Below are 27,588 nucleotides of genomic sequence, written 5' to 3'. Positions count from 1 at the left end.
GTGCTGATTTTCAGAAACTGTGACTGTTCAGGTCCTCTGCACTATTTTACACACGTCAAGCAGAGATCTGGCCAATCTATATGAAAGTGACACTAAACCATTCCTCTTTGTACACTGCAGTTCAGTGCAACAGTGAAAATCAGTGCCGTGGGCAAACCGTGAAGGACCAATTCAAATGATTTCCAAACGAGCCACAGAGTGCATTATTATAGTCCTGTTTTCAGAGTGCTCAGCTGATAGCTGATACCTCTTCAGTCCCTTCTGATGCAAACTAGCTTTGTAGCTGGTGATTTTGGGACACAAACATCCCTGAAGGAGACAAGGTTGTGAGATGACGATGGCATTGAAGGACACAACTGTTAATTGTATTTTTTTAAATACTTATTTCTCTAAAAACATTCATTTCTTGAAGACACATAGACCATGACAACAAATAAATATTATTATGTAAAAATAAAAATACTGGGCAAGGTGTAATGCCTTTATTAGGAGTAGAGAAAGTTTATACCCAATTAGCTGGGATATAGCACGCAAGCAGGAACTTGAAACTTCACGCTGCTGCTGGGGTCTGTCATTTTCAGCAGCACTATCCCCACTGTTGTTCAAAACACAGAAATACAGCATTGCTGCTTGTTTGCTAACAGCCCCAGCTAATGACGATAAGCAGCAGTTAATCCTCCAATACACTTCTCAAACTTCTAGACCCAGACTAAATTTTGTAACAGAGCTTATCTTGCTGTCCCCCTTGCTGCCTGTTTGTGATGGCAAACCCTTGCTGCGCCAACTACAACAACTGCCGCTTTGGAAAACTTAATTTCTATCCGAGCTACTACAATGCTTTGATTTGCAAAGCGGGGAAGCCAACAGCATGTAGCTGCTCAGCTCTTGTTAGTCCAGCAGCAGCTCTGCATCACAGTTTTGTATTTCTCTGTCAAAACCCCCCATGCTTTCTCCTAGGGGCGTGCTTACACGCGGGAAGGAAAAGAAGGAGAGCGAAGGGGGAAACTGGAATAATCTTCCTCTTCCACTTCTGGAGGACAGCGAGACCAGGTATAGAGAATACTGAAGGACCACTTTTCTGTACTTTCTTACACGGCTTTTGGAAAGGGGTGGTGACAGGAGAGAGAAGGGAAGATGCCTGTGGCTCTGAATTTAACAAGGAAACCTCTGGAAGGACTGCACCGAGAGGTCTCTGGATAGAACACAGATACCACCCATGCAACCCTGTTCCACTTATTACAGAGGCTGACGGAGTTTCTAGAGGGTGTCTGTTTGGAAGGAGGACATGTTAATTCAGTAACAGTGGGTGAGACCAGCTATGACAGCGAGACAATGGGGTGGATTTCTCTCGGCGGGGTGGCAGGGGGGAATGGTTTTGCAGATTATTTCATATCGGAGAGCATCTGTAGAGCTTTTCACTCTCAACGTAACGATGCCAACCCTCTCAAGCAAGCTAGAAACCTTTGACACAGAAGTGGTAAGTCAGCTCAGAGGAAAGGGGTAGGGATCACAAGAAAGTAAAAATGTCTGCGTATGGAGAAGGCGAAAGCCAACAACTCTGTGTAACAATCATTTCTCTCAGACTGGGTTACAGCAAGAAATCTAAATAGTCAAGACTCGGAAAAGAGAGGAACCCAAAAATGGGAAAACACTGAGGATATTATTAACCAAGTATGTTCTGAAAAGCAATGAAATGTGAAATGCTCATCTTTTACTTTCCTGGTGAACAGTCTGTGCTAGGGAACAAGAGTGTGGCACCAGCAGAGAGGCAGCTTTCTGCAGCTGTGAGCTGGCTGCTCATCTGGCTGCGCAGCACCTCTTCCCCCCACGCATCAGACGTCGGCAGCGTCACAGGTGGAGTCACAGCAGGTCTGTGGGACCAACGCAACAGAGTTTCTCCTGGACGTATTTCAGAGAAACAACCCAGATGCTGTGTCTAGCACACGCCACACCCTTGCAGTTCATCCTGCAAACTAGAACAATCTACGTAAATGACTTGCATTCATCTGAAGTGATGGAGAACCACTCACCTCCATCTGCCGAACGAGCGGTCCCACTACGGAACCCCCAAACTCACCTTCCAGTGTCTCACAGCGTTTCAAAGTGCAATTGGATGGCAAACTCAATTGCTTCCTTCAGTTCAGATCTGTCTTGTCACAGACACAGTAGCATCATCCCATTTGTTCCTTGGTGAAATCATGAAACGCAGATATTTATGCTTTAAGATTTTCTGAAAAACTGACATTCTACCAGCCATAAATCAGAAAGACAGTTACACCTTTGCAAACTCAAAACAGCTACACCCAGCAAAACTGGACGTATTAGTTATTGTAATCCCAAACATGCAGATCAAGATTATCTATTGAAATGCCAGGCATAAGTTATTCATTAACTAAAACCATTCTGTAATTTTATTGATATATTTTGTGGAGTTCACATATTTTTGTACAGCAAACATAACACTGTAGGCCACAAGAAGCTGCAGCACTATTGTTTAATAGCAGCAAGGTATATTTTATAATCAGGGTATGTGGACAATAAATAGTCTGTTTCTTTGGATGTGAATGTTTAAAATGAAGTTCTGCTGCAGCTTCATAATGTGATTGCTATTTTACAGAGCTTATACACAAAAATATATATGCAATCTTTTTGTCTATATTTTATACAAATACAACAGTAGTTTGTGAATACATTTTAAAGTACATATACATGATAAGCAACTCGATTTCCCATATCACAGGATAGCAAATTTTAAATGCAAGAAACATATACAAATTCAGTCTGGAATGCAGGGTTTTCTGTGGTTTTTTTTTTCCCTCTATTTTTGACTCAAAACTTTTACCATTAAACCATTTTAGCATACAAATCCAAACAATTTTTCTACTAGCTAAAAATATAATTTCAGCAATCTGAGTCAGGTTTGGGTGTGTCATCATTCCCCAATATACATTTCCCAGTTTTTGTCTAAATTCCAAGGCTTTTAGTAATATATAGTATATTCTTCACTCCACACCATATAAAAAGCCCACATTCAATTTTAACTAGCAGTCACCTATTTTTGTGAACAAGAGCTGGGCTTGTCAGCGTTTAAATTTGCATGTCCAAAATCTTACTTTTGCAAGTGCTTATGAATACATTGTGGTGTTGCACAAAGTTCATTAATGACAAATTAAGTCACAGTATAAAAATATATCATACAACTATAGGTCTAGTATAGTCCTTTTTTCTATGGGTAAAAATACATCTGAATGAGACAGGGAGGTTTGTAGCACCATGAGAGGAGTTGTATCCCAAGTTACATTAGCAGCATGATCCAATATAACAATATTGCAGGAGTGTTTCTGAGGAGATAAACATTCACTCTGGTTCAACTGTACCACTGAAGCTTATACTGAAAAGTGTTTACATATGATTAGCAATAGTTCTGTGTCACTTCCAGGGCTAGATAACTGTTATCAAAAGACACTGCCTTCCAACAAAAGTAAGACACCCTTATTGCATAAAAGTTTTGGGACTATCCAAACGCATTTTGAACTACTGTGGCGTTATCTGTACGTTGAGCGTGATGCTAAGTAGGCTGTGGCTTTAACTGTACACTGGGAGGATGCAGGATGGGCAGCTAAGCCTATACGGTTTACTACATACCAGGTAAGTACATTTATTTCAGAGGCTTATCGATAGACTGAGAAGAATACAGGATGAGCTGCTAAACCAGTGTATGAGACAGACATAACAAAGGATGCAATCCTGCTCCTCTCGACCTTTACAGATGCAGGATCAGGCCCCAAGTTAACTTCAGACAGCAGCATAGCGGTGATAGGATATGATGAAAAAAATCTGTATCAAATACTGCACGTTAAACATTTTTGCCATAGGTTACCATCCAGAACTCCAGAGGACACAGTTTGCAATCGGTGAGGACAAACTCCTAATTTCTTTTGACTGGTATTCAAAATGGCAGTAGAAGACAGTGTAGTTTGAAACATGTAAACCTAGTAAAAACCATTGTAAAACCCTTAAGAAAGACACACTGGTTCTGTGCAATATAGCAAATTGATAAGAAAACACTGTAAAAATGTACCTGTTTAAAATTACAATGTCTACCATTTTGTACACAAAGCATTATACCAAAGGCCTACATATATGTAATCTAATGGCACTTGAAACAAATTATAATAAAAGGTTTTATAATAAAAAGCATAACCTGTAAGAAATTTTCTTAAAAGGTTTAGGTTTTCTTTTTGAAAGTGCTATATCTTGTAATATGTGTAACATAGAGGTTGACCAAGCTTTATTTTAAAAAATATTGGCCTATAATACATGTTTAGCTCACTAGGCAAATGATCCTGAAAATATGTACTCTTAACATTCATTATTAGCTTAATAAAGCAATCAGCTCTGGCTCATGTTTCAGTCAGTATATGGTTTTTAAAAACCGCTACTGCCAAATTAACAATAAATCACTCTATTCCACATTTTACTACTAAATAAAGCACAAGCAACAAGTACACAAAAATATATATATTAAAAAAAAAAAAACCTTACTAGAATTTAGAAGTTGCACAAAGAGTGGTGCATGATCAGCCAGCCCTCCCCCCTCCCGCCGAGAATCCATCTGAAATCGAGAAAACAGGGTTTAAAACCTGACATTTTAGTAGTGGCCAATATTGACTCTGCCTAAGTGATACTCAAAAGCACTCCGGTGGTGGTAGTATTGCTTACAGTGTCAGTCTACTTCCACGTTACCATACATCCTAGTTCAGTGGCAAACGCACTCGGCGCAGCCACCCACTGAAACCCTGACTGAATGAGGTTCAATATCTTGTCTGAGGTCCCTATTTCTCAAGTGAAATGTACGTCTAACTCCAAAGTGAAATGTCAATCCCTTTTCAGGAAGCTAAGGCATGAACAAAGTAGTAAGGATTCTGGCTACACGCTAAGAAACGGGTGTTGGCAAAGTGTCTGTTGGGTTTTGTTTGTTTAATCAAGTCTAATCGGCAACAGAGACTGATAAACAGCCGCTACAGGTTGGAACTTTGTGTGCCAGAGGCTGCCCAGGACGTGCAGTGCTGCCTGGCCACGCTGCCGGGCCGGCCGCAGGATGCCGAGCACTCGCAATTTCCCTCTGCTGCAGATGCTCGGCTCCGTGCGGGACATGGCCCACTGGAAGAATTAAGTCCACTTATCTTCATCTCAGATTGATTTAAAGGACTGAGAATAAACCCGAGTTCCTCCTAGATGCGTTATGGTTGCTGATTTAAACTAGAGTTACATTCGGTTGCATTCACCTTGTGCTCTGTTCATCTCTGTTTTTCTTTCCTTTAGAAAGGTGACAAGAAAAAAAGCAATATTGAACAAATCATTCAACTAAAGATGTAAGTAAGCGAGCAATCTGTTTCACAGAAACCAGAGGAAGCAGTCATGAAGCAGAGCTAAAAGCCCACTTTGAGATAACGTGCTCCTAAACCCAAAATCTAGGAGTAGTTTGCAGAATTTCAAAAGGTATTTTCCTTATTAATACATCCTCACTTTAATGCCTTTGGAACACAAACACATTTATAAAAATGTTATCTTTCAGTAATAAAATTTAAATACACATATGTATAAAATAGTAAAACTACACCTGCATATTGCTCCTAGAATTAAAAAAAAAAAAGTAGGAGCTACTGATAAAACATCTGGAGCATGAGCTCCTTAAATGGGAGCAACTTTTGTTTCTGTGAAGTATAGTTAGTTTAACCACTTAAAACCTTGTATGAAACCTCATTATTGTTTGAGAGATATTAATGTACGCGATTTCTATTTTTTAATTCCTTGTACAAAAATGACAAGGAAAAGAATGTTATTGTTGAATTACAGCAAATCTAGTTTGCTTTCATGCATCACAGGGCTGGTGTGGTTTTTTTTTCCTCTTTTGGTTATTAGGGGTTGGGGAATAGAATATATTGCATTAGGTAAAAGTGGTGTAAGCAATATGCTTTTACTTCACTCCTAAGAGTCCTGTCTTTAAATCTTGGCAATGGGCAAAAAGTCCCTAACCAAGTACCCAGGTGTAGAAAGTGTGATCAACATCTAACTTGTTGCTTAGGAGGACATAACACACCATGTAACACAACTGAAAAGATCATTCCAATAAAAAAAAAAACCAAAACAAAACAAAAACTGATATTTGCAAATTTACATTCACTCTCTGACTGCACACTAGTATTGAACTGAAAATAGATACACACTTTCTGGCTGGACTTGATCCACCCTTTGGCGGTGGCAGCTGGGAGAAGACTGATGCCTACAAATGTGAATACACTATTGGAAGATTCCTATGCAGTACTTTCTATGCTACTAAAGAGAAAAAAACAGCAAGTTAAGAATTAAAACAAAAACTGCGACAAAATATTCTGCATTACTAAATTACAATGCTTTTATATTTCAAGATCAGCCATTAATTTCGCCTGTTTCCCTCTACCAGAGTCATGAAAGCACAACAACACAGTTCCAAATTCAACTTGAAACATTTGTCATTTAGGCAAGCAGAGATTCTCTGTTGAAATTCTGTTCAGCCATGATTTTAGAGCATTAAACTAAATTTTTTTTTCTTCTGTTATCCATAACAGGCCACAAAAATTTAAGCCAGAAAATGGCAAAATTCTTAACACCTTTTATAATGACTTCAATACAAGTCAAAATGCTATATATATGTACATGTGTATATATGGACTTCTATATATACACAGACAAGTTTTCAGAAAAATCTGAATTCTATATTTATTTTAAAAATTTAGATTTGTCATTCTAGAACAGATCAGATGTGTTACCATTTGGGAAGAGGATTTGTTTGGAAAGGGACTTGAGAATTTTTTTCCCCAAATCTTCAGGAACCTTTGTGATACATAATTGGATTCTTTGCAAATACTAAAATACATTAAAAGGTAAAAGTGGTAGTTCTACCACTGACATCAATGAAACAGAATAGCTGGTGTGGTTAAAAGTTTTAAGAAAGGGATGAGTGTTGAAAGTTTGCCGGGGATGACTTTCTACTGAACATTTTAAGTGTGTCAATTGGCAGTGAAAATGAAAACGAGACTGTTTAAAATAAAAAACAAAGTAAACACAGCTGAGAATAAACACTTTCAAAACATTTTAAAAAAGTTAATTTAAATTTCTTACTGGCTTCATGAGATTGGTACTGTACAAAAGCAGAGAATTTATAATGTCTTATAGTAGGCACTAAGTTAAAAATGGTCACCTAAGGCATTTCTACAAATAGACAGTAACAAGCCAGCTTTGTACATCCTATTGGAAAGCTTGATGAAATCGTGGTAGGGTGGTGGTTGTGCTTAGACTGCTTGTGAAAGCTGCTGACAACGAGTGCAGAGACCCAAGACCTATACTATTGCTAGGATCTTGTGGATCCTGGGTTTGTGGTGGAAGTTGAGTCATAGAAGAATGTGCCTCCTCTTGCGTATAACTCATTCCGAGGTTTCCCACTGAAACAGAAGGATTATAGGGAGGGCCATTTACAGGTATGAAGTTGAACAGCTGGGAAAAGTCCAATGATGGGGTGTTTAGAGGTTCGCTAATAGGAACGGAGCCCTTGGAAAGGGAAACCTCCCCAGACCCATCATCTAGTGGCCCTACTTGTGGATCCAGCCCTAGTTTTGATGAAGATGCTTGAGAATCCTGGGATGAAGAAGGCATACCACTTTGCAACTCCATTAGGTAACTTTCGATTTCCCCTTTCAATGGCTGTTCTTTTTCAGGCATAGAAATTGCATATGAGGTAGTACCGAGTGGATATTTCAACGATAGCTGGTGAGAAGGGTGGACAGACTCCATATCTATTGGACAAGGCATTCCCAATGGCAACGATGTGGCAACCATTTGGTGTGCAGATGCAGAACTCTGCATGGACTGAATCTGAGTGTTGTAGAGATTTAATTGCAAAGTGTTTGTAAATGGCTTTGATGTCAGTTCACTGGAAGGTAAAGACATCACTGGAAGCAGCTCATCCTTAATAGGCACAGAAACATTGCAGGTAAAGGGATCTAGAAGGTCCATTGGCTCTGTTTTGACCTTCAAAAGTTCTTGGTTGTGACTTTTCTTCATGTGGCGCGTGAGGTGATCCTTCCGCCCAAATCTCTGTGCACAGTACTGACAGAGGAAGTCCTTTCTTCCAGTGTGCACTACCATGTGTCTACGGACATCCTTTCGGGTGTAGAACCGACGATCACAGTGTTCACACTGGTGCTTTTTCTCCTTCACTCCACCCGATGACTTGCCTGCGTGAGTTTTTAGGTGCTCCAGCAGCACTCCTGTGCTTTCAAAAGTCTGCAAACATACCTTACAGGTGAGGTCACCGCTTGTTGCAGCATGCAAAGCCAGGTGACGTTTGAACCCAAGCTTGGTATTGTAGTTCTTTCCACATTCTTCACACTTAAAGGCCTCTTTGTTGGGATTGTGTGTATGTAGGTGATTCTTTAGGTGATCTTTTCGGTGAAACATTTTCTCACAATAATTACACTTGTGGGTTTTCTCAGGAGAATGAGTAGCCATATGCCTTTAAACACAGATATATTCTGTAAGTAATTATTTTGATCAAAAAACATATGTGCTCATTTTTTAATGGCAGCTAAATACTACACTAAGGGCTGCTTTGCAACAGAACCTTTTAACTGAAAGCATGACACTACAAAGACAGTTTGACAAATTTAAATATAGCAAAACGTGAGCCATTTCACTTAAATTGACACCTTAGTTTTGGTGGGTTTTAGCTACTGTAACAGGGGTATACGGGCAAGTATGAAAGTACTCATGTAAAAGTCCATAACCAAAAAATTTTCAGTCCATACTCTTTTTTCTCGTGACAATTCCTTATACAAATGAAAATTCTACGCTCATTAAAAAAAATAAAACAACAAACAAACAAACAGAAAACAAAAGCAGAAAACAAATTAAGAAACAAAATCAAAGACATTAGCTTGCAAACTTAGGTAATTTAGAATTCTAGAAACAATCCAATGGCTACTTTAATTAACACATCCTCTCTGCAATCAGCTGAAGGCGTACACAAATATATACTTTTACACGGCTTAACACGGCCAACATAAAATAGATAATATAATCTGAAAGATAAATAGAGTTTAATACCTTAGTAATTTGTACTTAGAAACAAAGGCCTTGGTGCAGTCTTGTTGTGTGCACTTGTAGGGCCTCTCTCCTGTGTGAGAGTATGAGTGAACCTTTAATTTCTCAACACTGTTAAAGGCCTTGTCACACAGTTGGCAAGGAAAGTTTTTTCTTGGTTTGGTTTCACCACGCTTACGTTTCCCTGAAGGGACTTTCTGGGTATCTCTTACTTCTGACAAATCACCAGGAATGACAGTGGCCATCGCAGCCTAAACCAGGCCTTCTTGTTGGACACTTGGGAATTGCCCAACTCCACTAAATGATTTAGCTTTAGATGGCTTCTCAAGTTTCATGTGGTCGTAAAAGAAAGCAAAAGGGGACTGGAAAAAAAAAATAAGAAACAACTAGTTTGTAACTAAACTTAGATTTTGAAGTTTACTTGCTATGTGATGCTTCTGAATAAAACTTAAAAATAAAATTAGGTTCAGCTGGTCTAATGTAATACCTGTAGGTTTCTTTACACTATTTGCTGCAACTCTTAAAATTCATTGCTCAGGATGAACAGATCCACATTTGCCCTGAAATCACACCTCACAACTTTCCCCACCAGCACCGATGGAGAACAGCAAAGTTTCTGTCAGATTACAGGAGACATCAGGCAAAGAGCCTTCCTACCCAGATGGCTTTTGGCAGCTTCGGATTTCAAAGGAATTAAAGCTGTGTCTGTGGTGTTTGCACGGACACATGCACACATGCACACATACATGCACACACACAGTTATCAAAGTGAAAATTTGTAAGCCTCAAAATGTTTGAAAACCTGTGTGAACAGCAGCAATAACCATGCTGACAGTCTGGGGGGGGACAAAACTCATGTTCTCGGGCATACCTCCTCATTTTGATTACTGCACATCTAAGCATCTACTCTAGTAAAATGTGCACACTGACAATGATTGCTAACGCCAGGTGAAATTATCCTGTAAACTTACCCTCTGCTAACAGAGACTTGACACATTAACAACAGAAATCCCACATATTAGGGATAGATTAGATAGATTAGGATTTTATCAGACCAGCACTGGAGGCTCCCACCCTCCTCACACTATCCTGCAAGATGTAGGGGCTGTAAGTGTTGAGATTTAGGCTAGCTCAGGATGGAGGCTTATTCCTGCTGGGGCATTGCAAACCGCAAATTAAACCAGAGGCTTTGAGCTAATGGAGGTACATGACACTTATGTCTGCCTTGCGGGTGAACAGCTTTAAATTCATCATCTGGTAACGTATAGTAGCAACTGGGCGCCTTCCATTACAGGGCACTCAACAGCCCTCCTTTGTCAGGGCTAGCTGACAGCTTTCTTTTTATCATTGGAGCACAATTGCTACTTTAGATACCAAAATCCAGTGCTACTCGTTGTGGGAAGGTTTGAGTGTAAGGTCTGTGGTAGCAGGGGTGAGGAGAAGGATGGTGGGATGACAGCACTCAACGCAAGCATTGGACAGGGCTGAAAAGCCCCAAAATTTGGCCTTCCTCCCCCTAAATCATTAACACCCCCTGCCAGGGTGTCACAGCTCGCAGCTGCCATCCGCTCCAGCCTCTGCCGGGCAGCTGTGCGAGAGGCGGCTGGGCCGGCGGCACCGAGGCCGGGGGCTCGTTGGCTGGTTGCCCCACGGCCCCGGCAGCAGGGCAGGGGAAGCCAGCAGCTGCTGGGACAGGTGGAGCCGGGTGGCCGGGAGCTGGGCAGGGAGCACCACGGCCACAGCTGCTCCAACCTAATGCCACCTCCCCGATAAACAAAACTTTTCCCCACTGGCAGTGAGGGGAGGCTGGATAGCTTGGCGGCAGCCTGGCCCTGGTCTCAGCTGTCCTCTCTCCCCTGCTGAGGAGCAGCAGAGACGGAGGGAGCCAACCACTCCAGAGGGGAGCGGAGAGCAGCACCCACGTGCAATGGGGGGCAAAACTAAATGGTCCTTGCAAAAGCTGCAGCGTGGCCCTGGAAGAAAGTGGGGAGGAAGGACAGCCTGTGTTTTTCTCAATCCACAGCGGGACAGGAGGGCAAGGGGGCAGGGACGGGGAGAAGGGGATGTGTCTCTTCAATGTCTGCATTTTATGAAAGCTTCAGTCTGAGATTTCCATTTGAGATGTGTACACAGAGTATGCCTCTGTCTATGCCTCTTCCTCCCTCCTCCCCAAAATTTTTCCTGTCTTTACAAGAAGAGAGAAACACTGGCACTCCAAGATGGAAATCTGCTGCCTTTCAACCCTATGGTCCTTGAATGGCAGGTTAAACGATGCTACTTTCTTTAAGCAAGAAGTTTTGTAAGACTACCTTTACTCTCCCAGTTTTATATGGAACTACTAACCTCTTTAAAGATACCCAGTGACAGAAAAAGTGTTTCTTTAAGGACTTATAATTCCAGATTTGTCTCTCACTCATTCCCACTCATGGGACAAAGCCTGGAGACATCAATTCCATGAGTGGGAACATGGACAGGTCTTCAAAGAATCAGCTTAATTTAATTTTCTGTCTCTTAAGCAGCTTTCTAGCTAATAAGTGAAAAAATGAAACAGTTGTTTGGAGACTTGAGACCAAAGTGTTTGTGCAATAAAAGTAAATGAAGACCAGTTCCGAAGACTTCAACAAAGCCACCAATGGAATCAAAAGGAGGGTCTGATTCACATCAAAGTTGTGATAAATTTGTAGATTGAGATTTTTTTCAATATATGCTTTAATTAGAATCTGGTAATAAAATTTATTGGGCTTTCTTGTAAATGAACACACTGGTCTTCTATGCATATTGGCCTGAATATAGAATGAAATCTTGTTTTAGCCTAATCTCTCCTCACAGATGAAGTTCTGGGGGAGAAGAAAAATCCAACCCGCTCTATGCTTACACAGGGTGTATCTATACCACACAGGCACCTATGAGAGACCCACCTCACAGAGCCAACAATACAGCAGCCGTGGCCCTTTCTGCGTGGCTATGGCACCTATGGTCTCAAGGGGTAAGAAAGGGCTAGAGCCCCTTTCACCTCCCTACCAAATCCACTAGCCTGAGAGGGGCAGGCAGCATTAGTGGCAAAGGGCAAAGAAACTGCCTCCACAGTCTGCTGCAGGGGAGTGTGGTTAATTTGACCATGCTCAGCAGCAAGTGGCCTCCATGCCCAGCCAGCAATAAGGGAAGCAGGCAGAGCTGGTGGGATGTGGGGAGGGAGGGTGAGCTGCCATGGGGAGGTACAATGGACAAACCAGGATGGGGCTGTGGGGCCAGGGAGGTGCAGGGAGCACTGCCTGGGTGTTGGAAACATCTAAGGACTCGAGGACAGGGGTGAGCTGGTAATGCTGGGGACAGGTGGAGAGGAACTGAACGTGCATCAAGCTGGGGAGATGCAGGATCTTAGGCCATGCAGAAGGGTGATATGCAGGGTCTGATGTAAGGCCAAAAGGAGCGTTTGTCCAGCGTGGAACAACATATGAGGCTTAACTGTGAAATTAACAACTCTGACAACTTCTCATTCCTGTTCTAAATGCAAGGATCGCACCTCAGGCTGGAGGATATCCTATATTCAGGCCAATATAACATTACTGTTGTCTTCTCCAAAGCTTCAGGTAACCTAGCTGCTGTACCAGATGTAACTCTGAATGTTGTCACACATTAATAATTCAGGTTTTGTTCCTCTATGATCAAAACTAATTAAGCTGACTTTGAACTGTGTTAAGTGTCCTTAAAAATGCATCATTAAAACAAATATAGTGTGGATCCAATCTTTGACAATGACAGTGTTTTATTAAAAAACCATGTACGCACTATTATCTCAGTACCGTTTCTCAACAGATGAGGCAATTAAGAACTTCAGTATTGTTCACTGAATAGCAAATAACCACTTTCTTTTTTTTTTGCTTGTGGATATATAGACTGAGCAATGGAGATAAAACTTAAAAAACCACTGATCCTCAAATATTACACTTTCCAAAGACCAGCTGAAAGAATTTTATGAGTAATATTGCCTGTTTGTGTCTCAACATATTATCACTTAAAATCCTCATTCTTATTGGTGCTTTCACAACTGCAGGATGAATGATTATATGCAGTATTAAATATAACAAACACATTACACAAAAGCTCATATATAATACTATTTTTAAAGAAGCATATACTTAGAGCAGCCTCTGTTCAATGCACACCTGATGTTTGCCCACTAAAGTCCTCAGATTTTGGTCTTAACCAGTTCCGCTGACTCTTCTTGGAGGAAACCAGAATCCAGTACTTCCCATTTTTACTGGTCTGAAAAACAAAAGGAAGAATGGACTAGACTCCAGCGAAATCAGTATATTCAGGAAGGCTGGAATGCGGCAAGACGGGGGTTGGAAAGAATCGGAAAGGAAAAGTTAAAAGGGATAGATCCAACCCATGCACAGAACATTATGTACTGTTAATTATAAACTGTAGGAATCAATCGTTCTTGCATTATCAGTAGCAATTATGCACTTCAATTTGCAATATACTTACATCATTTCAACTAATGCTACGCTGGACAGTAACACATAAAGAGATAAAATTAGACAAAAGCAAAGGAGTTTTCAATAAAGTTAAAAACAAAACAAACAAAAAATTCCACAAACCACAAATAATTTAGAAATAACAGTGAAACACATAAAATGCTGGGCCCAGACTTGAGTTTCTTACTCAGAAAGGACTGAATAAGAGAAGATTTCTGGATTAGGCCCAACTTTACTAGAACCTAATGCCTTCATTCTGCTTAATTACACAGGAAATAGCAGCTTAAAAGGTGACCTGCAAAGGAAAATAAAATTAATTTAAAAAAAATAATAAAGCCTCTTGATGATGTACATGCTACAGGTAAATCCCAATAGAGGGCAAGTCTAGGTGTGCCTGAGCAAATCCAGAGGGCCTTCCTGGAATTTCCCTTATATCTCCCTTTTCCCTGCCACCATCCTTTTGTAAATTTGCAGCATGTCTTTCTTGTCTTGCTAGAAGGCTCCTGGATGACACAGGTATATGCAGAAAATACGTTCAGCGCCTCATTGTAACAGGGAGGTTTATCCCCTCCAACTCTTCCAGATATATAAGGGTAAAGCCCTATACATATACACGCACACACCCCATGTGGCATAGCAGGCTGAAGGTATTTGGCAGGAGCCCCGGAGTAATGTAACATTTCCCACCGCATAATCCATGTTCCCTTCTCCCTTCTCATTCGCTCCAGGAAAGTATACTTCCTTTTAGTACCAAGTTCAGCTTCACACAACCCCAGCCTCCTCTGCTGGTAAGCATGAATGTGAGCAAACCAGCACCCTTGAACACCTATTAAAGGCAAAAGCACTTCAGAGAAACTGACTGAAGCTCTCCGACAGCTAAGGAGCATTTATTTGAGGGCTTTGCACATACAGGCAGGAGGCAGAAACAGCTCCAATACCCAAAGAAAAAGTGAAAGCTTTGTTGTCAACTGCTGAGCATGAGAGGGGACGCAACCCTCATTTTCTCTTTTGGAGGTCCCCAAATCACCTTGTTTCAGGTAGAAAATGCTGATGACTCCCCACTCCTTCTCCCAGAAAGAACCTTATAAGTTAGTTACCCTGTAATGCCTATCTCAACATCATCTACTATCACAGCAGAAAGGAAGAGCTTCATTATCCAGATGTTTCTACTAACATAGCTCACAATAGGTAGACAGCCACATAAATGTAATGGACTACGTCCTCATGGACTTAGTCCCTCTACTATTGGTATTTACAGACTACGTCCTGTTCAGAAAAAATCCCCAAATTCTATGCAAAGTATTATAATGCCCTCTCAAGAGCATTCAACATTTTTTGTAAATGCTTATAGCGCTCAATTCTCACCACACATCTAAAAATGCTCTAGCAAAAAGCAGATGCCCTCAGAGACAGACCATTAGAGGCACGGAAATACTATTATATCAAGGGCAACTGAAGCAACTGGAACAAGTAAATAAGCAAGATAAACACCAGATGTAGTTAAAATTAAGAGAATGAAGGAGGAAGGTCAGGTAGTCTTATCCATTACCTTATGGATATAGCAAAATCAAAATGCAGTGGATCCCGATGAGGGCAATGCTATACCTACAATTAGCTGGGATCTCAACTTCTACAAGACCATTATTAAGCAAAGAGTTTAACAACATACAGACAAAAGGGGATAAGTTTGTATGAATAATGAAAACATCTGCTACATTTGACAGGATTAAATGAAAACAGAAAATAAAAAATTCCTATGCTTTGCGACAATAATCAGCTACAGGATAAAAGACTTTTTCTTACGCACAGAACACAAAACTTGTCCATGATAATGCTGGTTTTTAGACCACCTTTCTCAGAAGCTTTTGGTGCTAGAAAATCTCTGAGGCAGAATACTGGACAAAGATGTACCATTCCTCTCGTAAATGCTTACAGTTACAGTGTTATTGAGTCTTCTTTTCAACTAGATGAGCTAGAAATGATTAATGAATAACAAAGCTCAAAGTATTCTCCACATGAAGTAGAGAAGCATCACACTGCAAAGAGCATTGCCACATGCACGTGCTCAAAGCCCGCTTGGGAACTAGTAACAAAATACAATTTCTATAATTTGTCAGATTATAATACTTAGAATTTATCAGATCTTCCAGGATCCTTGAGGCACTAATTTTGCTAACTCTCCAAACAACCAGATAACTCCAGGTTAGAAAATATTTTAATTTCTACCATCTAAGGAGTCACAGATAAGCAAACGCCCCCGAACCCTAAGCTAAATAATTTATTCCTCCTTTTAATATTAAAAAAAAGTAACATACTTTTTTCAAAATTCACAGTTCATCTTTACAAATCTGAAAAAACAGCTGCACTTGAAAATGTTTTAAAACATCTGATATCTAAACCAAAATGATAATGAAGGCATTACACGAATACAACCGATAATCCTCCCAACTTGCATTTCATACTTTTAAGAGTGTCCAAGCACAGTAAAGGAAAACACCAGTTTCATGGTTATTTTCTTTCAAAATAAGAGAGCAATAATGAGAACACAGTATTGAGAACACACCTTGTATACAGAACAGTGAATCTAGCTTTAATTACTGAAATTAATCAGTTTTAAACCACAGGAAGGGTCCTGTAAACATTAGAGTCATTATAATGGTAGAACTGATCAAGGATTTAATAGTATTACAGAGTCATCCAGGGTTTTAAGTATTTCTTTATGGAAACAAAATGAAAAGTGGTTACTTACCCTATGGAAACTGTGATTCTTTAAGAAGTGCTGTCCACACAGATCCCAGGTGAGCATGTACTCACATGAACAGGATCAAGTTCTCTGAAGACAGTAATGTCCATCCAGGCTGTGCCTGTGAACCCTCCCAACTGCTACCAACAGTGGTGTAAGGCAAAGGGCTCCCAAACTGTGCCACGCACACCACTGTACCACCTAACGCGGTCTGCAGCAACAGCAGCACCCAGCTCTGCTCTTCACTCACGCTGTAGGCCAAGAGCCATCACATGCACCACTGCCATCAGCATGCTGCCTTGGGAAGTGGCAACCTCCCTCCTCAGTGGCGGCTGCAGCCCTGCCGCTCTCAAACCCGTGCTCCCATCCCAGGGTTTTATACGCTGATGTGAAGGAGCTTGCAAGGGATGAAAGGGATGAAAGGGAGCAGGGCCATGGGAGACAAGTATGTGGGCAAGAGTTGATATCCTAGCTGGGATTGTGGTGTGAGGATGGGAAAGCTGAAACACAGACAGGCATCCTGGTTTGGGAAGGAGGATGAACACTTGCAGCCCAAGAAAGCCAGGAGCTGCTGCTACTCAGGGTGGTAATGGAGCAACCTAAGTCCAGGATGCCCCACTCCAACCTCTCTCAGGTTTGCCAACAGTAAAGACTCCTTCAGAGTGAAGAACAAGAGATCGCTTGTGGTACCTCTATGGAGAATGTACCTGGAAGAGCCACAATTACTGTACCGTAAATAACTATTTTTCTTCTTTTCTGTATCTAAAAAAAGACTAAAAAATGTACTGACAGAGGAAACCTGCTTTGTCCAGTCTGGCATAGCTGGGGGAGCCAAGTTGGAGGAAGCACCAGCGAGAGACAGTCAGCATAGCCACTCTACCGTGGCTGGGAAGAGCTGAAGTGACAGTCAGACAGCACCTCCACCGCACAGCGGCAGAACTGAACTACAAATCTCACCATGTCTGTCCCTATCAGCCGGGGCTGTTACAATTGTGCAATGTCACCAGAGCTCCTGAAGATGAAGAAATCTACCTCCAGGTTAAGGCAGCTGAAGAAGGTGCACCACTTAGCCTCCTCCTGCTTTCCTTGTGCTATGGGCTTACACACAAGCCCCTCACTAGGCAGTTCAGTTTGTGGAGGTGCAGATTTAACCCTCCTTCCTTCAGATACCTCTACTGGGACAGTTGTTGGAAGGGGCTGAGGGCATAAGTGGCGAAGTGCCTGCACTGCTCCAGGACAGCACAGTGGATCCTGCTGCCGTGCAGGGCTCAGCCATCCTTCCTGGATCATCAAGGATCAATGTGCCTACTGCACACTTGCACTGACCTCGGAGTGAGCAGTAGGTCTGGCTGACTTTGTAGAAAAATGCTAGACTTTTTGCAGCGAAGACTCATGTCAAAGTAGCTGCAGGTAGCAGAAGATTTAGCTGCCAACCCAGGACTTCCAGCGGTCCCTCTTACGGAGAATTAACTTTCAGTAAGCAAGGATCTCAGCTGGAGAAGTTGATCCCACCAATGTTTCCAGTCAAGCAGGTAAGAAAAATCCATGCTTAGTCAGCAAAGATGTTAAAGTACTGATGACTTCTGGAGTGCCTTTCCCTGTGTTGAATTAAAATCAGTCTTCTGACTGATGCAGGGGTCTACATCACTGTTCTTGGCAGGCCATCTGATCCACATTTATTTGAACAGCACCTCACTCTAAAGGAGACAGCCAGTGAACCCTGTTCACCTTTGCCCATGTTTAGGAGGAGAATCCCGTCTTTGGTAGGAAGATGCTTACTCTCCCCATTTGCTCTTGGCTGGATGGGGCCAGTGGGGGAAGGGGGCAACAAAGGGAGGTGTCTCTCTGTAGCCCGAGTTCTCCTACATCTGGAAGCTCAAGCTGAGGCTTTGATGCTGGAGGACAAGAAGGAGGAAGAATGGGCATTGCTGGGGTGAGATGGTTAACCAGAAGGTGGGTTTGACCAGAGAGTCTGCCTAGGCCAGGAGCAGCTTGTGCCTGCACTTTCACAAAGTGATACATTTAATTTTCTGCTTGTTTTATTGTGTAATTTGGAAGAGATTTGAATAGCAAGCAACATGTACACACGTGTTTCTGCCCTAAGCAATGAAGACACCTGGCACAACTGTCTACAAACATGGCACTGCCAAATGGCAGGAGGCACAGATCTCAACCCCTGGAGGCCTGCCTCTGGCCACCATGGCCTTTCGTACAGCAGGCAGTGAGAAGAGAGCCAACAGGTATACTACCTGACAGCAGCTGGGAATCGGCCGGGGTTTTACAGCTCCTGTTCTCTCACAAGCTGATGGAGAGATGTGAAAAGACACAGGGGTCCACACTGAGGCCCCCAAGGGACAAGATGCATTGAGAGGTGCATGAAGCTACCTGGCCTTTTGCATTTTTGGACAGCAGTTACTGTAAATAATCATTCAAAGATGTAGGCACTAGCCCTACCATACAGCAGTGTTTCATATAAGGGGAGCACCTGCCCATATGCAAACTATTCACAGAAGAACAGATAGGGGTTTCGTTTTATTTTATATACAAGGCTGTGCTTATCTTATTTTGAACTTCAGGACTTCTCCTTATAGCAGGCAGCTGAGTTCAGAGAAACCCTTCTCCATGGATTCAAGCTCTAGCCTACAGTATAGAGGAGTGGCCGAGGGAGTGTGGTAGGACAGCAGCAAGAGCACGCACAGGCTGCAGGAAGACACAACCAAATGCAAGCACGCAGCAGGAGAGCTGCCTGTGAAAGCTGCTGCAGGAAAACGGAATGATGTGGGCAAAATAGTGAAAATATCTATTCAGCGATCTTAGGTATAAACATAAGAATGACTTAGAGATAATAACACATAAGACTTTACCCCTTGGGGAAGCAGCCTAACATCGAGAACATAATGAATTAACGTGAGCACTGAAACTAAAACCAGGAAACCACTGTAGTCTACTCTTAGTGACAGCACATTATTAATATCTACTATGTACAGAACAATGATTATGCTGCAAAGAGTATTATACAGAAGGTAGAAAAAGATAAGAATTAAGATATTTCAAAAATTCAAAATTTTAACAAAGTCTTTGTTGTTTTGGTTTTGTTTTTTAAACATCCACAAAACAGAGAAACTTCCTGAAATTGCATAAAGTTAAAATGGAAAAAACCCCCTATCTTTCAAACTAGTGTGAAATATGGGTAGCAAGGGGAACAAACACACTAAAACGATTAAAACCACTTCTTTTCTTCTGGGCAGTAAATAGACAGATTCCACTAGGAAACATCTGTTAAAAATACATACTTTTTATTCATTAATAAAGCGAGCATTTGGAGGAAAGAAACACTAGGTTGCGGTGGGACAGTAACCATCATACAAAAATAGTTATTTATATAGATTTGAAAATTAAATACAACATGGGTTTTTTCATGATTATAAGACTATTTGCAATTCTTGAAAGCTGTACTACAGTCATTAGATTTGGACAACTAGCTTTTTAATTTTAGAAAATAACTCATTGTTGTAATATGCTACACCAGAATGAGTATTACATAACTTTTTTCAGAATATAGAAGAAAAAATTTATCATGCCTGCTTTTTTATTCTTCTTAAGTTTCTGGAAAAGTAGAACATGAACTTACCAACATTTATTTTATCATGACCTAATAGTCTGTAATTTAAAAAAAAAAAAATCACAATACTATCCAGCATCTCTTTGTGAGCTTTCCATATTTCAAATTACTTAGGTCCACTTTAAATCTTGAGAGCTCAGTTTTGGTTACTATATGTTCCACTGGATTCCTGATTATATACTAAATTAAAGGAAACAAGAGCTGCCTAGAGTTAACCCATCTGATGATTGTGGTTTTATGGGCTTTTTAAGAATCTATGGCACTGCAGAGATGGTTTTCTAAAAACTTTGGAGAGGCTGTGATACAAATAACGTTGATATTGTAATTACTGTTAGAATGCTTAAAACCTGCAAAAGAGCTTTCATGTATTTTGGAATCACACCCCTCACCACACACCCCCAAAGAATAATATGCTTCCACTTTTAAAGTGATGATGCTTCTGTGAAAGCAAACTTTGGTTAATATGTAATCTGCATATAGGACCATGTCATTTTTATAATAAAATCAAAAGCAAATCCTGTATACGTTCAAGTAAACACAAACACACAAACTAAACGTGCCTACGGGATTATACACTAATACGATCAGGAATTAATTGATGTTCGTAAGGAACATTATTTTCCTTTGTCCCAAGACATCTTAAAATGACAGTAGGTGTGCAGGCTGATCAACGGTACATCTAGGCCAGTATTCTGCCTCCAGTAATAGCCAAATGTACAGAACAGGTCACAAACAAGTGATATTTCTCACAGATACCCTTCTGACCTCCAACTACTTTGATGTCAGGGACTTCCTGAACCATATGTGGTTCCTGTTAGTTTAGCAACTTTCAGCACATCACCCTTCCAAGCCATAGTCCAAAACACTCTCCCTGGAAACTGTATCAGTTTCTAATATCTACAGCATACTTCCAAAAAATCATCCCACAGGTCTCTCCACTACCGATTTTACGGAGAACCCCTTCCTTTTGAAGGCTCTGAATCTACCTTTCCTCTTAACTGTGTATGTTCTTGTTTTGAAAGGCAGTGGTTAGTCTGCCTCTTTCTTCCTCTACAGATCTACATGACATTGCCCTCAATTCTTTCCTTTCCCAGGCCAAAGTCCCAGTTTACAGCAGTGTTCTTCACATGGAAGCCATGCCATGTGCTACATGTTGTCATCATCATTGCTGACCTTCTCTAAGCCTCTTCCAGTCCTAAGAAAATGTTTCTGAGCTGAAGGGTCCAGAAGTGCACACAGCACTCAGGAGGCAACTGGACCATACACTCTTGTAATGACATTCTTAATTTTATTATGTATTTCTTTCCCTTAACATTTGGGTTGTATTTTTGTGACCAATAAGCTCATGATCTCAGACTCACCAATCACAGTTCCCAAATCTTACTCTTCAATGATAATACACAGCTCAAACTCATAATCTTATTTAGATTTAGGATTTTTCTTCCCCCTGCTTCTCAGTTATCCTCATTTACCTACACTGAATTTCATTGCCCATTTTGTTGCACAGTCCTCAGCACTTTATGCCCTACTGTTCTCCACAGCTGGCCCTCTTCTTCAGAGCAAACTTGCTCATGCCCTTACTGATACCACTTATGAATGTGATGAACAGCACAGATCTCTGTGGAACGTAACCGGGACCCTCCTTTAATTGAGAATTGACCCTCTACTTCTACCCTTTGATCCTACCTTTTAAACTGTCATTTACTTGTGCAAAGGCCTTCCCTCTTATATTATGGCTCCTTACTTTCCTTAAAAAGCCTTTTTGATAAAGTTCACTTTGATTTTTCAACCAGAACATCTTTAATTCTTGCTGATGCCTCCAAAGAACTCCAATTCCCTAAGACAGGGCTCTCTTACAAATGCTGCTTTGACTCTTCCCAAATAATCATGCCTACCCAGGTGGCCACCAAATAGCATCTACCAAAATTGCCTGGTACAGATTTCAGGTTTGCCTGGTGCAGGCCTGCCTGGCCCAGACCACCCCTGAAACCATGATTTTACGTACTTACATTTCTGAAGATTTTTCTAAACCTGAATACTTTAGGACATACCATTTAAACAACATAATTATGTTGCAGAGCTCAACTAGACAGGATAGGAAGTTACAAGTTTTGCTTTTTGAGACAGTCATCTAACGTGAACCGTAACGCAAGACGTTTTTAACATTTTCAGTACTCAGACAAGTAAAAGGGTTTCTGGTGCTCTAGTGCACTAAGTGGAAATCACAATGACATCGGTGAACTCAAGATAAACTCCACCCACATGTATCACCACACAACATAATCCTATGCAGCTAGTGATCTCTGCTCAGTTAGAGAGATGGTCTGAACTGGAACAGCACAGAAAAAACAGCCACCAGTTACTCCACTTTGTGCTGTGTTCCTCACTGAAGCTGAAAAAGTAAAACTTACCAAAGAGCTCAGTAATTTCACTTGAAGGTCTGCTTGGCAGACAGCACAAAGGAACTGCCAGAAGGCAGGGACAGGTTTTAAATAGCAAAGTCTGTAAAATAAGCATGGACTAGAAGTCAGAAAACATAGGACTACAATAATCCAACCAGTGATTCATCATTTGGGCTTGGAGAAATCCTCTACCCTACCTCAATTTCTGTCTGCTACAAAAAAAAACCCCACAACACCTCCCCCTCCCAAAAAAAAACCCACAAAAACACAAACAAAAAACCCAAACCAAACAAAAAAAACCCCACCCAAAAATAATATACTTACCCATCTTGCTAAGACAAGCTCAAATAAGAGGGGCAAGGTGGTGAGAAAAAGTCTTTGAAAAATCACAATACCACATAGAAGCTGAAGTGACTGTAATAGGACAAGACCCTTCACAGGAGAGTTAGATTTGCCTCATGAGGTTAGGTTAGATGGTTGGGAAGCTCACATTTGGGACAAAATGACAACTCATGAAGGACAGAAATAAAGTGACGGAGAGAAAGGCTAGTCTCCCCAGTATATATGCTGCATCCCAGGTGTAGGTGGAAACTCTACACAGCTGTCCAAAGAGCGCAGTGGAAGCCCAGTCCTGCCCTGAATCACGCTGCCTGAACATTGCCTGGGGGCAAAAACTGTGACGAGGTTTAGCATTGCCTTTTTTGTTAACCTGGGATTTTCACATGATTTATTGACACTATTCCTACTAAAATGCTAATCCTGGTTGCCCTGTCTCCTTTGCCTGTTATCCCAGCCCCCAAAGAAAGGCAAGAAGTACGAAAGAGTGCCCAATTTCCAAGCAGCCACTAATCTTCCAATACACTCTGCAGTTGAGGAACTGCTGCTCTATCTGAAAAGAAAATACTTCCTAGATTATTTTAACTTTACATCAAATAAGAAGTGTCATGTTTAGTCACGATGGCCTTTGCTAATACTGCTACAGCTGTGATGATGGATGACTGTATCAATGACCTTATGAGCTAAAACACAAAAGCCTTAGGAAAGGATAACTAAAGATGCAGAATACTTAGGGTAATACTAAAGCAAATCCCTCTGCAAAGCTGTAATCAGTGAGTTTTTCAAAACCTGCACAGCGCAGATGCTGAATGTGTTTCTGACTCTGTTCGTACGTACCAGCTTTGTCTATGCAATGAAGCTAGCACATACCTAATCAGCTTTCGCTGATTACACTGACTTCATGGAGTATTTGCATGACGCTTTGCTATGAGAACATTCTTGTTAACAAGGTAAGTCCTCTGCATTTGTTCCCATCTCCCATTCGGGGTGTTGACAGGTTCATTTACAGGGCTCTGCTTCAGTCCGTCATACAATTCATTTTGGGATGCACATCTTAAGAATTCTGAGATATGATACCAGATTAATGAACAATTAAAAGCAGTTGTGCATAATTTAGAGCGACATGATTGAACACAGCAGAAGGAGATGAAGCCAGGCAGTTAGTATCCAGAAGAGTCAGCTGGAGTACAATTTTTGGATTCAGGTGACTGGCAGCAGCTACTAGTTTCAGGCAGCAAAGGCAGAACCTTCCAGAAGTTCACACAGATTCTGCCCTGGAGTTGCACTAACAGAAAACCAATCTGGGAGCTCCTGTCAGCCTGATGAAATGTCATAACAATGCAGTCACCAAACAACTTTACCATCAAATCACAAGGTAATGAGCTTGTTACTGGTAAGACCGCCAACTCAGGAAGGCTGAGTAGCATGAGGTTCCTCCACGCCTGTCAGTGCACAGGAGGTTACGCATAGCTCTGAAGGGACAGGGTTCCCTACTGGCACAGAAGCAGGGTGGTGAGGCGCATACCTGTTGCTCTACTCTACACCAGCTCCACCTCCCAAACACACATGCTTAAGACCTTATCAACATGATGGCATATTCCTTCACAGTCCTGCTGGATGCGGTTTATCACACTAAGCATTCACCAATACTAATAATGGGTGGTCTACGATGAAAGAACTGTATCGTAGAATAATAGAATAGTTTGGGTTGGAAGGGACTTTTAGAGGTCATCTAGTCCACCCCCCCTGCAGTGAGCAGGAAGGGGTGTCCTGCAAGGTAATTTTTGTTCTCCACAGTCCAAGACACCAGGGCTTAGCAGACTTTGCTTTCCTGACTCCCAAGCCTACATTAAGTGATGGGAAAAAAACACATGCAAGACACTGCCTTGAACAGCTGCAGACTGCCAGTGGGGCAGGCTTCCAGAAAGGTGGAAGGAAGATGGTGACAAAAAAGATGGAATAAAAATAGTCTTATGACTGTATGGTATGCATCAATGCTTCATGCATGTTATGGGAAAAAATCCTGGAGAGCAGATGGAAACATGAAATGGAGATGCTTTTGTGAGTCCCGGAGAATATATTCCTCTAAGTGCTCTCCAACAAGACGCTTGAGCTTCTTTCACGCTGTGGGAAAGCAGCTGTAGGCTAGCAAAAAATTTGCAATCAAAAGGTATGTTTTAGTTTAATTTTATTTTTAAAAAGTTGTGAAGAGATGAGTTTTACAGTAGTTGTGAGTTCAATTATTTTTTAGACAGGTGTTTAAAAAACGGATTTATTTACTAAGTTAGCTGATGGTGCTTTTTCAATGAAAAAATGATGACCTTAAAAACAAAGCAGGTCGTACAAGGAGCGCTCCTCGAGATGATGTACGCAAGATCCTGAATACTGTCAGGCAATATTTCTAATTAGCTCAACTGACATAGTGGTCTCAATATGGAACATCTTCTATGTTTTACAGGGTATTGGAGGTAAACTGCTTGACCAGTGTTTTGTTACAACTGTTTATGTTTAGCACCTTTGTATTGCCTGTTTCTTGTCCCCTTCCAGAATCGCATAATCCATTTCAATCTTCTGGGTGTTCTCCAGGAAACCCTCCTTTCACCACTTTGCCTTTGCAACCTCCTGCTGAGCTGAGCTGACAATTTCAAGGTTCAGATCCACCTTTCGTTTATCTTCTGAAATCTGATGGCTATCTTTTAGCTAATAATTCCCCTCTTCATATGGGCTGCAGCCTTTTTATGTGCTAAGAGAAATCAGAAAAAATAAAGATGTTACTAGTCACCCCACTCATTACAAACTCTATTTTAATATGCTAAGTAGTTTCTTCCCTCATGACCGCATTCAAATTCTTTTCCCCCCAACTTTTCTTCTCACCGTGTTCCCTTCAAAACTGCAAGATGCCTTCCAAATTACTTCCACATACTACATATGCTGTTGTAGGTTTTTTCTGGGACATACGTAATAGGGGATGTTCTTTGCTATTGTTTCAAAACTTTAAATGGTCAGACACTGTTGGATAGGCATTTGAGTATAGATGGCTCTGCCTTTAAAAAAACAAAACAAAACAAAACCAACACAACCAAACCAGTAGGCATTACATTTGTAACAGCACACACGTGCATCTAGCTGTCCTCATGCTGAAGGGTATTACTCTATAGCAAATTCCTGGGAGACTTAAGGGCTTCATTTGTAAAGACAACAGGCAAACTGTGATAATATACTGCAATGCTACCTATCAACAAACTTCATCCAGGAGTGCTAGAGGAGCATTTCCTTAAAGAAAAGAAAAAAAAAATAGAAAAAAAAGAAAAATAAGGAAAACCCCCAACACCTCCTTTACCTGCAATGTTTGTGTCAAACCTCTCTCCCATACACTCTTTTCACTCCTATAAATTACTGTAAATTACACTGAAAAAATCAAGAAAATTCTGTAGCAGTTGTTACATGTACACAAGCTCGCTCTACTAAATAAAAGTTTTAGAACAGCAAGGCAGTTCAAAATTTCTTGTGTACTTCGCCGTCAGCAAAGATTGAGCACGCTAATGAAACTCTGTGACAGCATAGCTTCATATTTGAGGCTGCATTAAGATTTATAAACACTCTGAGCATGACTAAGGTCTGGAGCAGGGGGGCAGCATAACCAAAGCTGGGGAAGGCTGTGATTAGTGAGGAGGAAATGAGAGGAGATCAAATCAGCTGAGAAGGAGGCAGAAAAGTGCAACTCATGTTTGGGATTTGCCAAAGCAAAGACATGTACTGTTAAAGCTTTGAAGTGAGACTGATGAGAAGATACCATTTCGGGAGGGGAGCAAGAGTGAAAAAAAAAAAAAAAAAAAAAAAAAAAAGAAGGCAATATGAAAAAGGCAAAAGCATCAATAAACTGTGATGAACTCTTCTGTTTGTGGAGTCGGGTACTGGAGAAAGCCCTGACTCAGCAACAAAGATGTGACAGATGACACTGACTGGGAGGAAGGCAAACCAATGCTTGTTAAACTGAACAACACGTCACACGGGCAGGGGTATAGGCAGCAGCAGGAGGAAGCACAGAGTCCCATGTTCGCCCTCCATCCTCTATGTCTGAGCAACCCTGCAAACACACGGCTCCCTCCAGCCTTCAAATTCTCTCCCCTTGCACCCACGTGAGGAGCTGGGCTCTGGGGAGTGTGGAGGTGAGCCATGCCGTGGCTCCGGCTCAGCTGGGACGGGCACGCTCCTTGCTGTGTCTAGCTGGGCTGGGCTGCTTCACGCCTTTGCCACAGCCCCAGGGCTCCCCAAGGCAGGCAGGGAGTGGGCAGCATGCTCCATGGCGACATCAGCACGAGCAGGGTCACCCCTCTCCTCCTAGAGATCTACAGGCTTCCTACATAGGGCAAGGTAGCTACAGGACAGAGCTGAAAGGACTTGGGCAATGAAGATAACTTCATGCCACTCCTCATGGGATGGATCTTGTACACAGAGGGCAGAGAGTGCAGAGAAGGAGGGGAAGGAAAAGACATGGAGGTACAAGGAAGGTGACACAGTGATGTTCCTGAGAAGTCCTTCAGTACCGCAGGACTGATTAGTAGGCAAGGGTAGATGAGTGAACACTGAACAGAATTTGTTGGATTTGTCATGCAAAATTTTGGGGTGGGGGATACCAACAGTTAAGATTGTTACTCTGGGTGAGAGGGTAACAGAAATTAAGAGATGTAGGGACAGTAGTTGGAGTGCAGAAGTTTGGAGGTTGCCAGTGAGTGACAGTGCGGATGAGGAGCCCACAGCAAATAAATATAACAAGAGTCTGATCTAAGTTTGAGAACAGCGAAGTTAAATGGCAAGGGGAAGGCTGCTACCTGAGCCAGAGCGCTCCGCTCCAGAAAAAGT

At 41.6% G+C, this 27,588-nt stretch overlaps 1 protein-coding gene across 6 annotated transcripts in view; it reads right to left on the bottom strand.

The window, feature by feature from the left end:
• Nucleotides 1–490: 490 nt before the first annotated feature.
• The window catches only part of PLAG1 (PLAG1 zinc finger), a 54,694-nt gene continuing 27,596 nt past the window's right edge, over nucleotides 491–27,588 (bottom strand). For 3 of the 6 annotated variants that reach the window (XM_064442693.1, XM_064442690.1, XM_064442692.1), the window contains 4 exons: nucleotides 25,241–25,468; nucleotides 13,308–13,407; nucleotides 9,145–9,503; nucleotides 491–8,554 (listed from right to left, as the gene is read on the bottom strand). In XM_064442693.1, coding sequence (XP_064298763.1) covers nucleotides 7,291–8,554; nucleotides 9,145–9,386 — 1,506 coding nt within the window. In that variant the 5' untranslated portion in view covers nucleotides 9,387–9,503; nucleotides 13,308–13,407; nucleotides 25,241–25,468 and the 3' untranslated portion in view covers nucleotides 491–7,290. The remainder of the gene's footprint in view (nucleotides 8,555–9,144; nucleotides 9,504–13,307; nucleotides 13,408–25,240; nucleotides 25,469–27,588) is intronic. The other 3 variants (XM_064442691.1, XM_064442689.1, XM_064442695.1) reach the window with 2 other exon arrangements.

Source organism: Phalacrocorax carbo, chromosome 2 (genome assembly GCF_963921805.1).
Source record: "Phalacrocorax carbo chromosome 2, bPhaCar2.1, whole genome shotgun sequence".
Classification (NCBI taxonomy): domain Eukaryota; kingdom Metazoa; phylum Chordata; class Aves; order Suliformes; family Phalacrocoracidae; genus Phalacrocorax; species Phalacrocorax carbo.
This window is presented reverse-complemented; position numbering and strand designations above follow the sequence as displayed.